This window comes from Ovis aries, chromosome 5 (genome assembly GCF_016772045.2).
Source record: "Ovis aries strain OAR_USU_Benz2616 breed Rambouillet chromosome 5, ARS-UI_Ramb_v3.0, whole genome shotgun sequence".
NCBI lineage: Eukaryota > Metazoa > Chordata > Mammalia > Artiodactyla > Bovidae > Ovis > Ovis aries.
In genome coordinates this window covers 43,603,988-43,622,947 of record NC_056058.1, presented here as the reverse complement: position 1 = coordinate 43,622,947, position 18,960 = coordinate 43,603,988, and the positions used below count along the sequence as shown (strand labels likewise).

Sequence of the window (18,960 nt, the reverse complement as noted above, 5' to 3'; positions counted from 1 at the left end):
TTTGTTCTTGAACTGTGGGGAAATCCTCTACCACCACTGACCAATGGTAGGAATGTTGGGAAACGGTTCTTTGGGGTTAACAGAATTAATACAAAGGATATGTGAGTTCTCCTGAAAGCTAAAATTATCTCTGGAATATATAAATTCATAATTTGAAATACACATATATAAATGTATATAGAGAAAGAGTTAACATTTGGATATTTAAAAATGAGAGAGAATGCAAATATAAAGCATTATTGAGTTTTTGCTATTAATTATACCTTATGTGAGTAGATGTCAAAGGCAACCAGGCAGGCAACATGTTTCAGACTGGGATTAAGATGATCAGCCACAGTGTCCTGTTTTGCAAAATTAACAGGTAACAAGAGAGTTTGCTTTTTAAAAGACATTTTGAGCTCTTCTTATCGTATTTTTTTAAATTGTGAAATATTTAATTATGTATCTGGTTCAATCATGAATTTATTGTAGATGTGCGATGGCTGGGAGCTCGGTTCAAGTCAAGGAAGCTTTTTTTATTTTTCAGACATCTCTAATAAAGGTCTTCTATTTAAAGATGAAATCCAACTTTATAGAGTTCTCACTTTTTGGCCCTATGCCTGCCTCAAAAAGCAATGAAGAATGAGCCATCTTTTACAAAACAGCCCTTCAAAGACAGGAAGATAGTCCTATGGCCTCTCCAACGGTGTCCTTTGCTCCCATGTAACCTGGTCTCCGACTTCCCTCCTCCACCTCCTTCCACGTGACCACTTCAGTTCATCAGTGCTATGCTTAAAATGAGGCAAACTCAACTCCTGGTATGCCCTGAAGTGTACAAAATAGCGAGGAACTATAACTTTCTGTGATCTGAGAGCTGAACGTCCATTCAGTTAAAGCAGCCACTCAACTGCTGTTTTAAAAATACCAATTTTAACATTTCTAGCCAAGAGAAGACTAATTCAACAGAAAAGTTAAGCTTACATTTAAAACAGGTTAAAGCATTCATGATTTTGATCTTTAAAAAACCCACCGTCTCATATGAATATAAATAATGGATTAACGAACTTTTGCACAACAGAAGCTAACCTGATTTTAATCTTTACTACCTTTGCAGTAAGGAGCAGAGTAACTTCCTGCAGTAGGAAGCCTTTGGGGAATGTAATTTTCACTGCCTTGTGATGTTAATTTGAGATAATTATCATAAGCGAACTAAAAAAAGTTGTGCATATTATTTGTCTCTCTGAGAGCCTTCTGCTCTTGGCTAGGCAGGATACCAAGGAAGCCCTGGGAGAGGAATATTTAGAATTTAGATATTTCTTTAATAGCCGTGGATCCCAGAGTTTCAAAACTTTTAATGTTTCCCAGCTTTGGCTGGGAAAGCCATTCTCTACAAAGGCTTGAGAAGCCAGATCCAAGAGCTCTCTTCACTCGGTATTTTTAATGCGCCTCCATTGTCAACTTTTCCAAAGCAGGATGGGTAAGACCATTTGGCTATTCTGGAATAGTTTTGTCACGTATGGAGGGAAACTATGTATTTTTTTTTCATTTGCTACCTCCAGGACCATTATGAATTTAGGTTATTTGCTGAGAAAAAGGAAGCCCTGGAGTCCCTGGTTCAGTGCTCTCATCTGACTGCCCACTAGGACGCCTTGAGTCATTTCCAGGAGCATTTTCACCTGTTGGATTGGCCTCCCTTTTTAAGACCAAAATCAGAACAGAAGAGTGCTGGAAGGTAAATAAGGACTAGCTGTTTTTCCAGTCTCAGGCTTCCATGCCATGGCCTTTAGGCGGGGAGGTCTTCTACAGAGCACCAGCCACAAAGTGGGAGCCTGAACAAAGAGAAGGAAGGTTTTGCTCAACAGAGTCTGGAAACATTAGAATGTGCCGAGCAGTGATTGCAGAAACTGTTTGCCAGCTTTTAAAGAGGAGGCCTGTGGCTGGTAGATTTGGAAACTCAGGTGCAAACTTTCTAGGGGATACTTTGGCATAGTAAAAGTGTGAATGCCCTCCTGAACCAGGAATTTCACTTTTAGGAGTTTGTCAGAAGGAAAAAAAACCCTGATGTCCACAGAGGTTTAGCTGAAAGAATGTCTTAGTGGAAATAACATTTTTTCTTATAATTTCAAAATAGGAGAATGTTCCATCTCTGAAGGAACAGTTTAGTTCTGAATCGTCCTAACAAGGACTTAACAAGGACAACAGCAAACCTGTCAACTACGGAGTTGTGCAACCAGGAGAAAAATGCAACCTCCAAAGTGTTTTTAAAGAACTGCAGGGCTGAAAATGAGCAGGAAGCCTGGTGAAAACCTTGAGTAAAGAGGGGATGTATAGCCTCAGAGAGCTCAGAAATCTCAGCAATGATTCCCTTCTGGAAGGAGAAGACCCTACTATGAAAGGGAACTATGAAAACAAGGTCTAAATAGAACAAAGCAGAATTGCTGGGGACACTGAAAAATCTTGGAAAGCACTATAAAAAAAAAAAAGAAGTTTAAAATGTGGGTCTAATTTTCCTAGAGATAAAGGTTGTAAAGAAATCTGAGAAACAGAAACTCTCCTGGACCAAGCTCTGAAATCCAGGGGATAGGTGACTTCTCAAGGGGTCCATATCAGAAGTTCATCACTGTGGCAACAGAGGGCTCCCCCAGCCCCACATTCCAACCACTTTTCCAGGGCAACAAGCATTACTGCAAACTGGACCCAAACCTGCAAGACCCTCGAAGGAAGGAAAGTATGGGCCAAGAGTTCTGTCCAGCCAAACTGATCTTCAAGTACACAGCCTGCAGACAAACATTTAAAAATCTGTAAGAAATCAGAGAATACTATTCTCATGAGCCTTTTCAGAGGAACCCGCTAGAACCATAGGACAGCAGTTGCAGCACCCCTGAGCAAGCCTGAGGAAATCAGGATACAAGGACCTTCCTTGAGCATTGGCTGTATTAAACTGTAGAAATAAAACAAATACAGAGATTAGGGCGACAGATCAGAATGCAGATGTTACATGCCTTACTTAATATTGTAGACATTTCTCATTATTAATAAAAAATTGAAGAAAGAGAAAATAGGAGTAAGAATAAGTTTACTGATCACCTCAAATTATTTGTTTCAAAGGATAGTATTTAAAGCTTCCAAATCAAGTAGAAGCTTAATCATATTCAACATAAACACTAATTCTATTGACTGAATGGAGAGGAGGCGTGAGGCAGAGAGGGTGAAATTAAAAGGTCATTTTATTGTTGCTCATAGTAGAGAATCAAGATCCAGTCCCCAGAAAGGGTGGATCCAGGGTATTTTACAAAGGTAACTTTTAGAGCAAAAACACAAACCTTCCTAAGTATCAAAACTACATTAAGAAAAAGGGCAAATACAAAAGTAAATAATGAAAGCACAACATAAAGTAATATGACAGAATTGAAACCAAATACATCTGTCAATTCAATAAATATAAGTGGGTTTAACTCATCTATTTTTAGAATGGTTTTCAAAATAGATTTCAAAGCCTAATCCAACTCTAGGTTATATACATCTACGACAAAATGACTCAGAAAGGTTAAAATGAAAGGATGGGCAAAGAAAAGCATACCAGAAAAATGTAAACATTAAAAATCTTACTATCTGACAACACAAAATTCAGGACAAAAAGCTTCAAAGAAGATAAAGAGAAGTACATTTAAATGCTAAAGGCTATAAAATTCATTATGAACATTTAAACCATGAATATGTACCAAATAACACAGCAGGAACTTTCACATAATACAGTATAGAGATGCAAGGACATCTAGACAAAGACACCTTGTGGCAGGGCCCAGCAGTAAGGCCAGGTAAGAACACAGGGTTGGAGATGTATGAAACACAGCCAATACTCAATGCATAATCATTTGGTCTATTGCACACAATTAACACACAACACAGTTTAGTCAAAGTAGTGAAAATAGACAAGGGTAATGAACCACTCCAAGGGGAAGTCCCCAGAAGGAGGCATCTCAGCAGTGGTCCCCAATCACTCAACAGGTCTCACAACAAGCCGAGTTAGTAGTCACCCTCTACTCCAACAGTCTCTAGCAGTTTTGCTATAGAACAGCTCTCAGCAGACTGGAATCCGGTCCTCCACCAAAGAGCTTTCAAGTCACCTGACTCAAGGACCTTTAAAAAAAAATTATTTATTTGGTTATGTTAGGTCTTAAGTTGCGGCACACGGAATCTTTCATTATGGTGCACAGACTCTCTAGTTGTGGCGTGTGAGCTTAGTTGCTCCACAACATATATGATCTTAGTTCTCTGACCAGGATCGAACCTGCGTCCCCTGCTTAGACCATCTATGGTCTTATTTTAAGGAGTCCACCAGTAGGGTATAATGATTACACCACAGGGAGTCTTGTCTCCAATGTTCTTTCTGTTCCAGTGAAGTCTTTCTGCAGATTACCAAAAAAATTCTTACCTAAAGTAACACTCTTAATTTCTAACACTAAGACACTCACAATTCTACATTAAACAACTAATATGGAAGTTCACATTGGCCACTGTGACTCCATTTTGAACTACTTAAAACAGCTTAAATTCTATCAGCAGTAAAAGAACTGAATAGAAGTATTCTAGAGTATTTTCTAAAGTATCTTCTAGAATTCTCTTAAAAGTTTCTAGGCCCACAATTAAAAGAATTGGTGAAGAGTATTCTAGAAAACAATCTGAGGAGGAGGAGGAGAGAGGAAAGGCAGAAAGAGTCAGAGGAGGAAGAAAGAGAAGAAAGAAAAGGAAGAAACAAGAGAAGAGAAAAAAAATTTTTAATGTAGTGGTTTAAAATTCATTCACAAATTCTCTGACACTCTATTTAAAAGGTGGAGCCTAAAATATCTTGCCCTTAAATATGTAGCGGACTCAATAATTCACTTCTAAGTTAGAGTGGTGGTATGGACCCTCTGAGTCCATGTCATGTAAGATATTGCAGCTCTCCCTTATTCCTCCTTGGTTTGCTGATGCTGAAGGAAGGCCTCCACCATGTGAGGACACACAGGCAGCCCTGCAGAGAGTCCGTGTCAGGAGAAACGGAGCCCTGAAACAAACAGCCATGTGCCTGAGCCATCCTAGAGGCGGCTCCGGGGCTCCTACCTAAGCCTTCACAAAACTAAAGCACTAACCCGCAAATGTATTGAAACAGGTCTCTGGCATCAGAGACCCTGAGCCAGAACCACCCAGTTAAACTATGCCAGTTAAACTATTCTGTGAATTCCTGATTCACAGAAACCGTGAGATAATAAATAGTTACTGTTTTAAGTCACTAAGTTTTGGGGTAATTTATATCCAGCCAAACAACGAAAACAGAAGGAAAATAAAAATTTTACATTTGACAAAAAGTGACCTGCCACTAACAGACTAAAGGAAATGTTAACAAATTTTTCAGGTAAAAGAAAAGTAAAAAAGATGGAAAGTAAGCAGCAGAGAATGAATGAAGAATAACAAATAAAGTGGCAAATATGTGTTTAAGTCTAATGTTTCAACAGATTTTAAAATATACCATAACAATAAGACCTAAATAAATGGAGATACACCATGTATATGAATTGGAAGACTCGATATTGTTAAGATGTTAATTCTCCCCCATTGATCCACAGATTCAATGCAATCCCAATCAAAATCCTAGCAGCTTTGTTTTTCTAAAAATTGAGAAACTGATGCTAAAATTTGTATTGAAAAGCAATAGACTAAAATAGCCAAAACCATTTTGTGAAAGAACACAGCTGAATAACTCAAATGACATGATCTAAAGACTTGCCATAAAGCTACAGCAGGAGTTGATGAAAAATGATTTTCATGTTTGTAAACAATTGAAAAAAGAAACAAAGAAAAGTATCTAACAGGAATTATATAATAGCCACCCTTTACAGAAAAATCTTGCTCCTTGAGCTACAGTAATCAAGACACTATCAAAAAAAAAAAAAAAAAGACACTATCATATTGGTAAAAAGATATACACATAGATCAATGGAGCAGAATAGACTCCAGAAATAGATTCACACATAGATGGTCAATTAATTCTTGACAAAGATATTAAAGTACAATAATTGAATGGAAAAAAGATGGTCTTTTTCAACAAACTGAACTGGACCAATTAGACAACCACATGCATAAAAAGAAAAAGAAAAAACAACCTATGCTGGGAAACAATTTTCCATGGGTGTCTTATGTATCTGCACATCTTAAGAGTTAGACACTAACTGCCCTTTTGTTCCAGATTGTCTTTTCAAGGATATTTGTCCATGAAGCAGTCTAGGGATAGTGTCTATCTTCAAAATAAAGGGTCAGTTTGTTTACTGTCCAGATAAAACAGATAATGTACTCCTCTGGGGCAAAGGTTAAGCAGGTTTGCTTGCAGCCTTTTATGAAAGATTGTGTGTGTGTGTGTGCTCTCAGTCATGTCTGACTCTTTGGGACCCCATGGACTGTAGCCCGCCAGGCTCCTCTGTCCATGGGATTCTCCAGGCAGAATAATCGAGCAGGTTGCCATTTCTTCCTCCAAGAGATCTTCCCAACCCAGGAATAGAACCTTCGCTTCTTTTATTTCCTGCATGGCTGGTGGATTCTTTACCACTAGCACCACCTGGGAAGCCCTTAGAAAAGACTGATGTTCCCTAAACTTGGGGTTCCTCAGCAGTCATACAAATCCATCGCCTGTACCTGTTTGTACCTCATCCACTGCTGACCTTTTGTCATAACCCCCGTGGGACTTAAGGGACAAGAGGAACCAATGCAAACATAAAGCTTATGCTGTTTGCTGTGCTGTGATCATAGTACAGAATTCTTTGTCTCTGTTTTCAGTTCAGTTCAGTTCAGTTCAGTTGCTCAGTCGTGTCCAAGTCTTTGCGACCCCATGAATCGCAGCACGCCAGGCCTTCCTGTCCATCACCATCTCCCGGAGTTCACTCAGACTCACGTCCATCGAGTCCGTGATGCCATCCAGCCATCTCATCCTGGGTCGTCCCCTTCTCGTCCTGCCCCCAATCTCTTCCAGCATCAGAGTCTTTTCCAATGAGTCAACACTTCGCATGAGGTGGCCAAAGTACTGGAGTTTCAGCTTTAGCATCATTCCTTCCAAAGAAATCCCAGGGCTGATCTCCTTCAGAATGGACTCGTTGGATCTCCTTGCAGTCCAAGGGACTCTCCAGAGTCTTCTCCAACACCACAGTTAAAACGCATCAATTCTTCGGCACTCAGCCTTCTTCACAGTCCAACTCTCACATTCATACATGAGCATAGGAAAAACCACAGCCTTGACTAGACGGACCTTAGTCGGCAAAGTAATGTCTCTGCTTTTGAATATACTATCTAGGTTGGTTATAACTTTTCTTCCAAGGAGTAAGCATCTTTTAATTTCATGGCTGCAATCACCATCTGCGGTAATTTTGAAGCCAAAAAATATAAAGTCTGACACCGTTTCTACTGTTTCCCCATCTATTTCCCATGAAGTGATGGGACCAGATGCCATGATCTTCGTTTTCTGAATGTTGAGCTTTAAGCCAACCTTTTCACTCTCCTCTTTCACTTTCATCAAGAGGCTTTTTAGCTCCTCTTCACTTTCTGCCATAAGGGTGGTGTCATCTGCATATCTGAGGTGATTGATATTTCTCCCGGCAATCTTGATTCCAACCCATGCTTCTTCCAGTCCAGCGTTTCTCATGATGTACTCTGCATAGAAGTTAAATAAGCAGGGTGACAATATACAGCCTTGACGTACTCCTTTTCCTCTTTGGAACCAGTCTGTTGTTCCATGTCCAGTTTTAACTGTTGCTTCCTGACCTGCATACAGATTTCTCAAGAGGCAGGTCAGATGGTCTGGTATTCCCATCTCTCTCAGAATTTTCCAGTTTATTGTGATTCACACAGTCAAAGGCTTTGGCATAGTCAATAAAGCAGAAATAGATGTTTTTCTGGAACTCTCTTGCTTTTTCCATGATCCAGCGGATGTTGGCAATTTGATCTCTGGCTCCTCTGCCTTTTCTAAAACCAGCTTGAACATCAGGGAGTTCACAGTTCACGTATTGCTGAAGTCTGGCTTGGAGAATTTTGAGCATTACTTTACTAGCATGTGAGATGAGTGCAATTGTGCAGTAGTTTGAGCATTCTTTGGCATTGCCTTTCTTTGGAATTGGAATGAAAACTGACCTTTTCCAGTCCTGTGGCCACTGCTGAGTTTTCCAAATCTGCTGGCATATTGAGTGCAGCACTTTCACAGCATCATCTTTCAGGATTTGAAACAGCTCAACTGGAATTCCATCACCTCTACTAGCTTTGTTCATAGTGATGCTTTCTAAGGCCCACTTGACTTCACATTCCAAGATGTCTGGCTCTAGATTAGTGATCACATCATCATGATTATCTGGATTGTGAAGATCTTTTTTGTACAGTTCTTCTGTGTATTCTTGCCACCTCTTCTTAGTATCTTCTGCTTCTGTTAGGTCCAGACCATTTCTGTCCTTTATCGAGCCCATCTTTGCATGAAATGTTCCCTTGGTATCTCTAATTTTCTTGAAGAGATCTCTAGTCTTTCCCATTCTGTTGTTTTCCTCTATTTCTTTACATTGATGGCTGAAGAAGGCTTTCTTATCTCTTCTTGCTATTCTTTGGAACTCTGCATTCAGATGCTTATATCTTTCCTTTTCTCCTTTGCTTTTCACTTCTCTTCTTTTCACAGCTATTTGTAAGGCCTCCCCAGACAGCCATTTTGCTTTTTTGCATTTCTTTTCCATGGGGATGGTCTTGATCCCTGTCTCCTGTACAATGTCATGAACCTCATTCCATAGTTCATCAGGCAGTCTATCTATCAGATCTAGACCCTTAAATCTATTTCTCACTTCCACTGTATAATCATAAGGGATTTGATTTAGGTCATACCTGAATGGTCTAGCGGTTTTCCCTACTTTCTTCAATTTAAGTCTGAATTTGGCAATAAGGAGTTCATGATCTGAGCCACAGTCAGCTCCCGGTCTTGTTTTTGTTGACTGTATAGAGCTTCTCCATCTTTGGCTGCAAAGAATATAATCAATCTGATTTCAGTGTTGACCATCTGGTGACGTCCATGTGTAGAGTCTTCTCTTGTGTTGTTGGAAGAGGGTGTTTGCTATGACCACTGCTCTGTTTTAGGAGTCTTAAATATTTTGCCAGCATCCACTGAAACTACAACAGGAGAAACTTTTAGCTTGTAAGTGTGGTACACGAATGTTCACAGTAGCATTATTTATACTAGTCAAGGTGTAGAAACAATCCAAACGTCTAGCAACCGATGAAAGGATAAACAAAATGAAGTGTATCCATATGATGGAATGTTCAGTTCAGTTCAGTTCAGTTGCTCAGTTGTGCCCGACTCTTTGCGACCCCATGAACTGCAGCATGCCAGGCCTCCCTGTCCATCACCAACTCCCGGAGTTCACTCAAACTCACGTCCATCGAGTCGGTGATGCCATCCAACCATCTCATCCTCTGTCGTCCCCTTCTCCTCCTGCCCCCAGTCCCTCCCAGCAAAGGGATTTTCCAATGAGTCAACTCTTCGCATGAGGTGGCCAAAGTACTGGAGTTTCAGCTTCAGTATCATTCCCTCCAAAGAAATCCCAGGGTTGATCTCCTTCAGAATAGACTCGTTGGATCTCCCTGCAGTCCAAGGGACTCTCAAGAGTCTTCTCCAACGCTACAGTTCAAAAGCATCAATTCTTTGGCGCTCAGCTTTCTTCACAGTCCAACTCTCACATCCAGACATGACCACTGGAAAAACCATAGCCTTGACTAGAGGGACTCAGTCATAAAAATGGAATGAAATACTAACACATGCTACAACATGGATGAATCTTGAAAACATTATGTAAGTGAAGAGCTTACAAGAGACCACACATTGTATGATTCCACTGATGTTAAATGCCCAGAATAGGAAACCTATAGAGATAAAAAGTAGATTAGTTGTTGCCAGGGGCTTGAGTGAGTGCAAAGCAATTGCTAATGGGTATGGATTCTCTTTTAGGGGTGATGAAAATGTTTTATATTTAATTTGTGTTGATGGTTGCACAAATCTGTGAATATATTGAAACCACTAAATTCATCCATTTAAAATACTCAGTGGTACCCACACCAGTATTCTTGCCTGGAGAATTCCATGAACAGAGGAGATGGGTAGGCTATGGTCCATGGATTGCAAAGAGTTGGACATGACTGAACAACTTTCACACACACACAACGATGTTTTAAAAAGAAGATAAGGTAGGAAAGCTGTACTTCTCTATATAAGTACTTCACTTTAAGAAAATCTGAATCACGGAAACGAGTTAGAAACAATAACCTGGGCAGTGACTGGACTTGCCACAGGGCCCTGTAAAATGTTAATATTAACTAACATTTTTAGGCTACTTTACATTTTGAAAGTATAATGTTAAGAAGATCATAGTATAAAAAAAATACCTATTTGTGTACGTTTGAGTTCTTATGACCTGCATGCATGAATATGTCTATATGTAGGTACACATATGCATATGTCTCATCATTATTAAAGATGATTCTAAATGAGACAGTTGCCAGATGACCTCTTAGCCTTTACATGAGTTAGCTATGTAGCTGCAGTTGTTGGTTGCAAAGTCCAGGTTCCTATTTCTGGGGCAACCTCTCTACCATACAATCAGGTGACCAAGAATTTGGTCCCAAGAACCCTCATCAATGTTTTTCAAAGTTTGGTCAGCTGCAGATGGAATCAATTTCCTGGAGCCTTGACGCAAAATCCAGTTATGGGCCTGGGACTCTGCTATTTTTGGCTGTGTCTCACAGCTTTCATAATTTCAGTTTCTTGACCAGGGACTGAACCTGGGCCATGGCAGTGAAAGCACCAAATCCTAACCACTGGACTACCGCAACTCTTAAGGAATCTGTTATTTTAACAAGCTCCTTAGGTGATGTAATCTACACTTAATTTCAGGAACCCCAGCTCTTGGCACCTATTGCTGACTGATGTGGAGAAGCTGAGTCTGTCTGATTTCACAGGTCTGTTCACATTCTTCCCAATAACCAGGGTAAAAGTAGCATGCCTCCCTATTGTTAACCACAATGGGTGTCACTGAGCCTGGTACTGTTTTTTGCAGGCACAGTCTACTTGTGAGACTGCCTGATATTTCCATTCCATACCTGTTTTATGCCTGCTAGAGGCCCTGATGTCTCATCACAAGCTGCAGAAGCAGGAGACTCATAGGTTGCTTTGCTCCTAAGCCTCACAATACTGGACCTACACTGAAGCCTTGGATCCTGGACTCTAGGCTCAGTTCTGTACTTCAACCCACATTTGATGGGGGAAGATGGGGAAGCCTATTAGCTCAATAACTTCCCAAGGTTGATGGAAGTGCAAGTGGTTTCCCAGTTCCTGAATGAGATGTGAAATTCAGCTTTTATGAACTCGTTTGTCAGTGGGTCTACCTGACCCTAGAACCGACAGCAGAGTCAGGCCAACTCACCTGCTTATTTCCTCCAGACACTTCCATTTTGGCTCCTGCCAACATCTTTTGGAAATACCTGGTTAAAATCCTTCAGTGGCTCCCCATTCTTTTTAGGGCCTAGGCCACAACTCCTTCTGTGATCTACTGTCCTTGGTGATCTTTGCATCCTTATCTCCTCCACTGTCCCCCTACTCTAGGATTTGTCATACAGATCTTGCAGTTCTCTCACCAGTTCGGGGTCTCCTGCGGTGCCCTACTCTTTTCCGGGTACTTAACTCTTGTCAGTTCCTCAGCTCTCCAGTATCATTTCCCTGACCACCAAGTCTGCATCAGGTCTCTTGCTTATCCATGCTCCTGGCACTCTGGGTCTCTCTTTTATTAAACTTCGTCAATGCTCAAAAGTCTTCCTTGAGCAATTATTAAATATTCACTAATAATGTCTATCTCCCCCAGCAGACTAAAGTTCACTAGAGGAGCGCTCTGAGTTTGCTCTCATACATCCCAGCACCTAGCAAAGGGTCTGGCAAGCACTCAGCTGAATCGCTAATTGGTTCCAGGAAGGCGGGCCACAAGCTGGGTGGAGTGTCAAGGCCTCTGGGAATGGATAAAAGTAGACCCTGAGCAACCACACCTGTAACTCCTCGGAACTGTGGGCAATGGTCCCGCGGGCCAGGTGCTCAGGGAATTCCCAGGTCAAGGACACAGTAAAAGCCCTGACTGACGTCCAGCTGCCGAATGGGAGAGGGCCGTCCTTGCTCTGTGCTTGGGAAGGCCTCCGTTTCCCTACTGGTTTCCCACTCGGTCCAGTGAGAACTGCCCCTGAGGCCCTGAGGTAGAGCCACTCCAGAGGCGCCGGCTGAGGTCTGAGGTGCCGGTTCGGGCTGGGTGAGGCCGCCGCGCCCGCCGAGGGCGCTCCAGACCAATCCTCCGGCGCAGTCGCGCGCCGCCGGTGCTCCTCTAGCCGCAGAGCGGTGGCGCGGTGCATGTCGGGAAGGCGGTGGGCGGGTCCAGCCCTTAGCGGTGGAGGGCGCCATGGTGGGTGGCGAGGCTGCCGCTGCCGTGGAAGAGCTAATCTCGGGTGTGCGGCGAGCGACTGACTTCGCTGAGCAGTTCCGCTCCTACTCGGAGAGCGAGAAGCAATGGAAGGCCCGCATGGAATTCATCCTGCGCCATCTGCCCGACTACCGCGATCCACCCGACGGTGGCGGCCGCCTGGACCAGCTGCTGTCCCTCTCCATGGTCTGGGCCAACCACCTCTTCCTGGGTTGCAGGTGCGGACCCTTGCCGGCTAACTGACCCTGTCCCAACCCGCAGTCCTAACCCCAGGGCTAGCCCCCGCCCAAGGCTGACCCCCGTCCCCAGTCTCCAACCGTACTGGCCAGGCCTAAGGCAGAGTCCCACCTTAGCCAATTCTTGAAAAGATACTAAACCTCTCAGAGCTTCGACTTTCTCATCTGGAAAATGAATTGTGATGACTACAGTATTAAAGGGTGAAAAGCACTTAGCACAGGCGGTCATCTAGCAAGAAGAGCCCTATACGTGCTAGGCGTTCAATTTTGTATTTAGTAATGCAAAATACAAATATTTTGTTTGTACTATTACTGTAATTACTTCAAGCCATCCTCTTTCTGAGTGCATAATTTTAAGTTCATTAGCTCCTTTCTTCCACATGGCAAACGTGCAGGGACAGAAACTGAGATCCCCAGTTTACATAAGCAACTGAAGAGAGGGAAAGAGACATACCTAGGACCATGCAGCTTCTGGCAGGATTGGTGGATTTTACCATTTATGGCAGGATGTAGTTTGTGGCCCTTGGCTTTTTCTCTCACATCCTAGTCTGCTGGACCCAGTAGCAAGCAGCACTCTTTGCCTCTCTGCCTTTCCTTTTATGAAAATAACAAATGCCTTCAAGAACTGTGTTTGAAATGCTTGAAATATGGCACTCTACCACTCCATGAAGTGGTTGGCAAATCTTTAGGCTCCATCCTTTTATTTAGCATTTCCTGAAATTCTGTTAGGATAATGAAATGACTTAGTTGACTAGTTCTGGTCTCTGTGCTCCTTATGGCTGTGTGGTCACATGGCCCCTCCAGTCCTAAGCCACTTGGTTTTGCTTTCAGATTTGGGGAGTTATTGGAACAGAATTTTGGGAAGCAGTGCCTGCTGCATCCCTTCTGTTTCTCTGACTTCCAGGTGCCCCTAGTAAATTCTAGTTAACAAGATCCAAGATTAGGCAAAAGAAAGAATATTGGACAAATGAACAAGTAACATTATTTTCATTAGACCAGTATTCCACATATTAAAAAAAAAAATTGGCCCTCATACCATATCCAAGAATACGTACTGCCAGATGTACAGTGCCTCTGTTTTTGTAAGTCTTGTTTTGTAAATCTTACACCTGCTCTGTCGGCATTCCTAGTGCCGCTTCTGTAGCTACATGCGGAAGAACTATTTTCTAACTTGATGTTGCTATCAGTTTCCCCAGTAGTATCAAATTGTTCCTCTGAGAGTTGCGTTTATAGTCCAGCTACCTGCAGTTTCTTTTTAGCCCACAGTGACAATAATTCTTCCAGGGTTTTTATCTTACTACTTTTTATTGTGCAGTTACAACAAAGACCTTTTAGACAAGGTGATGGAAATGGCTGATGGGATTGAAGTGGAAGACCTGCCACAGTTTACTACCAGAGGTGAATTCATGAAAAAGGTAAACAGGATTTCCAAGTGCATTTGAAATGGTATAGAGCTAATGGCCCCTGCCTTTATGGTGATGTATTAGAGTATATTGTTTTCTGAATGCTCTTCTTTACTACCCCAATCTAAGCCCTTTCATTTTATTTCTCTGTAACTGGTATAAAGCTTTTCATAACCAGATAACAACTCAGTAGGTAAATTACACAGTGGGTGGAGTAACACATAAATTCAACCTCTTTAGTTCCTTTAGGAACATTCTGTTTAGAGCTTTTTGCTTGAATTTTAAGAAAATGTTTGTTAGAGTGCTACAGTTTCCCACTTATTAAAAAATCTTATTGATAACATTAACTTATCCTTACCGCAGTGGTTGAGGACACCACCAGACTTGTTTGGCCTCTCTGACTTGTTGACGGAAATGTGGATGGGGTGATATCCGCACATCGTAACTGTTTCCTATTCTGCCAGGCTTGGTCTGATGTGAGGCTGTGAATTTTTCCATAGTGAGCTGTTGCCTGTCAAGCCTTGTATTTGCCCGTAGGGGCAGGGGCCATAGTGTGTGTGTGGCAGAAGAAAACTCAGAGGATACCAACTGCTTTTTACTGTCTCCCAAGATAGGCTTTTTCTTATTTGCCCTGGTCTCCTTAGGCAGTGGAATTAATTGTTTCCTCATCCCCCATAGCACTTCACCCAGACCTTTTTAAGGGCACATGGTAAGCTTCTTGAGAGATGAGATGGTGCTTAAGACATTGATCCTGTTAACTCTGAAACCTGGTATAGGCATGCACTAGAGAAGGTGCTCAGAAAATGCTTACAGAATTGACCAAAGGCTGCTAGCCTCTGTTAGTTCTCATCTCAGAAACATAGGCAAACGCTTGCTTCACCCCACTTGGGTCTTGTTTTGGGAAGCAGGGCATAGAAAAAGGTTCCCTTCAGTGTGGGTTTCGGGAACTAATCAAATCCTCAGCTGCCCCAAAAGTATTTCAGCCCCAAACAGCAAACCCCACTTGATTTCAGGTAGTGTCCCTTTAAAAGTATTGTTGTTGTTTTTTTATGTCAGAAGCTTTCTCTCTCTCCTTTATACTTTAATAAAACTTTATTACATACACACACACACACAAAGTATTGTTTTGTAACTGAATCTGGAATCAAAAGTTTCAGGTTGAGTTCAAGGGGCTATTTTGTTTTTCATATCAGCTGTTAACAGGGCTACTGTTTGTAGCCAGGGAGCCATTGTGAATTGTGCATTTGTGACTTTTGGAATTCTCCTATGAAATATTAAAAAAGAAACCTGGAGTAAGTCCCTTAGTATCCAGGTCATCAGGTTCCTTGGGCTCAGGCATGGGACAGTTAGATAATTTCTGGCCACATGGGTTAGGGACAGGCAGGGAGTAGGGTGAGCTTTCATTTCTTGACTGCTCATGGCCAGTTCTTTCCTTGACTTTTTGCTCCTAAAAGGTGGTCTGCCCTCTCTAAGATCTGTTTTTCTCGTAAATATTATATTTCTCTCTTCACAGTCATGCTGGGATATTGGAGGTCATAACACTTGATGAATTTTGGATTTCAAACTCCAGATGAGTCTAAGGAGTTTTTGTAATTAACAAGCATGTCCCTAACATTATCCATAGACCAGAGTGAAGAAGTATGTGTGTGTGGTGAGGGAAGAATTTCTAAACTGTTAAACATTTTGTAAAGGGGTCTGGAACCTCAAAAATGTAGGGAACCCCTGTTCTGAGTTCATTTTTGAATCCCCTGTTCATTTTGGACACTCACAGTGTCAGCCTCCAGAGTAGAGTTCTCAGAGATGAACTTTGGCATCCCTGAAGCCAGCTTTGCCATCAGACTCATCACTGGCACCTAGTTACCTGGAAGAAGCCTTCAGGGTGGCTGCATTTCTATAGCACTTTTGGATTATGTATGTTTGAACTTCCTTCAAATAATACTTAGGTTTTTTTAGTAACCCAGTTAAATTTTAGACTGTCAGTGTCACTGAAAATGAAGCTAAGTAGATTCTGAAAAGTGAGATACTTGGAGGATGTGTAGTGTGTTGCCAGTTGGTAAGGTCTTTTAGATAAGCCTGTCCTGCGAATGAGTCATCTTACCTGTTCCATGACAGAACTGTGGTGTGTTGAAGGCTGTCCCTTCTCTTCTGAAAGCCACCCTGAGTGCCCACTGCAGAGGGAGCCCTGGGGGCTTTGCAGCAGTCTGTGTGTGTGTCTTGCCTGAGGTTTTTGCATGTAATAGAGGTTGACAAACATTAAGCACCATTGCCAGCCCAGAGACAAAAAAACAAAACAAAGAACCTTGATGCTGAGCCATGCACTTGAAAAGGTCAGTTATGGTTCTGCCCAGAATTGATCCTTAGCTCTAAGAGTTTTTAGTTGGATTTTGAAGCTAGCTACAAAGTAGAAATGAATCGCCTGGCATCAGTGGTATACAGAGACTGGATAGTGAAGATTATTTAGGGACATTAAGTTCTTTAAAGATTAAAAAAATACTTTATGGCTATTTGGCACTTTTAAGGCCAGTAAAAATGAGGTCTGTCCAGCTTTTTTTAAAGGGGGTATGGTGTGGGCAAATCTGATAAAAGAAATGAGCATGGGACTCTGACAGGTGGTATTTGTCAGACAGTTGCAGTGTATGATTTTTCTTTGGAAAAAAAGAGGTTCAAACACAAATATATTGAACACTCTCAATTATCCACCGGCCCTCCCAAGGTACCTACCAGCAGAACTTTGTGATCAACCACGTTACCCATTAATGAGCAATAATTAACCGAGTGCAGCAGCTCCCTCAGGAATGGTGGTGTTACTGAGACTGTTTATATTATTTCCAAGGCATCATCTTAAGAAGAGCAGTGATTCACTAGGAAGTTATCGTTATTGGCCAAAGAAAGAATCTGTCCACTTAATAACTCCATTTTTCCTGAGAACATTTTTATCAAGAGGGAAAATAGCAGTATGGAAAGTGACTAAATATGAAATGTGGAAGAGAAGTTAGAAAAGTGTGCTTGCCTTTCAGAGAATTTTTCTTCTTGTACATTATATCCAGTCTTGGAAAGCTCTGAAGTAACAGAGCAGCCACTCCACTGATGGAAGGAGATGTGATTCTAGTAAGATGGCAAGTATTTGTCAATATTAAAAAAATTTTTTCAGCCTGCCAGAGTAGTTAAATCAGGTTTTGTCTTGGATCCTAAGATAAATGCTTCGTGGAGCTACCTTTCTTTTTCCCTTTATCCACAGAAATAGAACCAGCCAGAAGAGCTGTGTCTGACCCTACAGGCCAGTCTGTTGCCTGGTGCCCAGCATGAGTTAATCACCTACCAACACGAGTGTCAAAGACCAGACTTGAAACAGCCAAAGCCAGGGGCAGCTCTGCTGCTACTCCAGTCTTGGTCTGTCCTGTTGGGAATTGAAGAGAGGGCTTACCGGATTCTCTTTCCCTTTGGAATAAAGATGGTTTCTTTAGGTGGTAACTGCATTTTCCTCAAAGGAGAAAGACCTCTTATATTTTGCTCTTGCTGAGGAATTTTGCTTCTTCACTTCTCAAAGACTGATATGACAGGCTTAAGCCAGGAAATAGGTCATACCTTGAAAACTGATTGCTAAAAAGACTCTGATTGACTCACTTGCACTGCTAAATGTTAAGGAAATCCATTGAAATAGGTGAGAGCCAAAATGATTTCTTCACACCCTGCTTAAGAGTTGTCTAAAGCCAAGTTTAAATTTACCAAAGGTGCTAGAGAGTACCCAGAAAGAATATATCTGCTTCAGTTCATCACTATTTGAAGACATGCATTTACAGTTTCTAATAGTGTGAAATTCAGAAACACATAACCTTCACATCTTCTAAATATCCTGAGTCAATGTGAAATGTTGTGAATTACTACCTGGATTCAACTGATTTTAATTTAGAACAATAAAGGGTTTGTGTGATTCTGTTTTTAGAAGCCCTCGTTGCAGAGCATGCCATGGAAAAAGTTATTTTTTAAGTATTTCTATTACTGTGAATTGTGAACATTAACAGAACACAGGTGACAAAACAAAAAATCTGCTTCCAAGTGGATGGTATGGTCAGTGTTTTGCTCTATCTTCTGTACATAGTAAACTCTTGATAATTTCTGAGTCTACTTACATACCATCTGGGTAGGACATAAAATTTGTATCACTGCTGTATTTTTACTTATGAATTTGAGTCATTAGACTACATGGCTACTAACTTTTTCTTTTTTTTCCTAGCATCAAAGCTAAGGCAGAAGATTCGTCACACTTTCATCATTAGTTATAGACTTGGAAAGGAGGCTGGCATGAATGCGACATTGACCTCAGCGGCCTCTTAAGATTCTTGGTATTAACATGTAGGAAAGAGGCAATTAGAATGAAAGGGAATCTTGTCTAGATTGGCATTTTTAAAGTTCTCATTTTTCTAGTAGCTATCATTGTAAAAGTATGCATGGATATTTATGTGTTTATAAATCATGCTCTCAAAAAAAAAAATCATGCCCTTTTGTTGGTCAAAATGTTTAAAGTGCCTATTTTTTTTTATGTTGATGTAATAATGGCAGGTAATGAATTATACACTTTGGACTTTTCAACAGTGTACCTTTAAGTGTGATTCTGCTTTATAGTCTTTTTCCTCTGCTGCCTGAGGCAAATCATATCCCTTATTTCTACCTGAAGTTTACACCATCCATATACCCTGTTTCCACACACATTTCACCTTTTTTAGAGATGACTGAAAATCAAAATCATAGGGCTTCAGGTTTATCTACCAGCTCATGGGAAAAGGCAGCCTTATTTTTTTAAAAAGTCTTATTTAAAAAAAAAAAAAAAAAGCCTTA

At 41.3% G+C, this 18,960-nt stretch overlaps 1 protein-coding gene across 3 annotated transcripts; it reads left to right on the top strand.

Moving 5' to 3' along the window:
• The first annotated feature begins 12,448 nt into the window (after nt 1–12,448).
• Nucleotides 12,449–18,719, top strand: CDKN2AIPNL (CDKN2A interacting protein N-terminal like). 3 transcript variants are annotated; one of them, XM_027970251.3, is made up of 3 exons: nt 12,449–12,703; nt 14,037–14,136; nt 18,359–18,719. In XM_027970251.3, exons 1-3 carry the CDS (start codon nt 12,465–12,467, stop codon nt 18,368–18,370), a joined length of 351 nt encoding a protein of 116 aa, XP_027826052.1. In that variant the 5' UTR covers nt 12,449–12,464; the 3' UTR covers nt 18,371–18,719. The 3 variants fall into 3 exon arrangements, with proteins under 3 accessions (XP_027826052.1, XP_027826053.1, XP_060271728.1); XM_027970252.3 differs by having other exon boundaries at nt 17,363–18,719; XM_060415745.1 differs by having other exon boundaries at nt 14,037–18,719.
• The last annotated feature ends 241 nt before the right edge of the window (nt 18,720–18,960 follow it).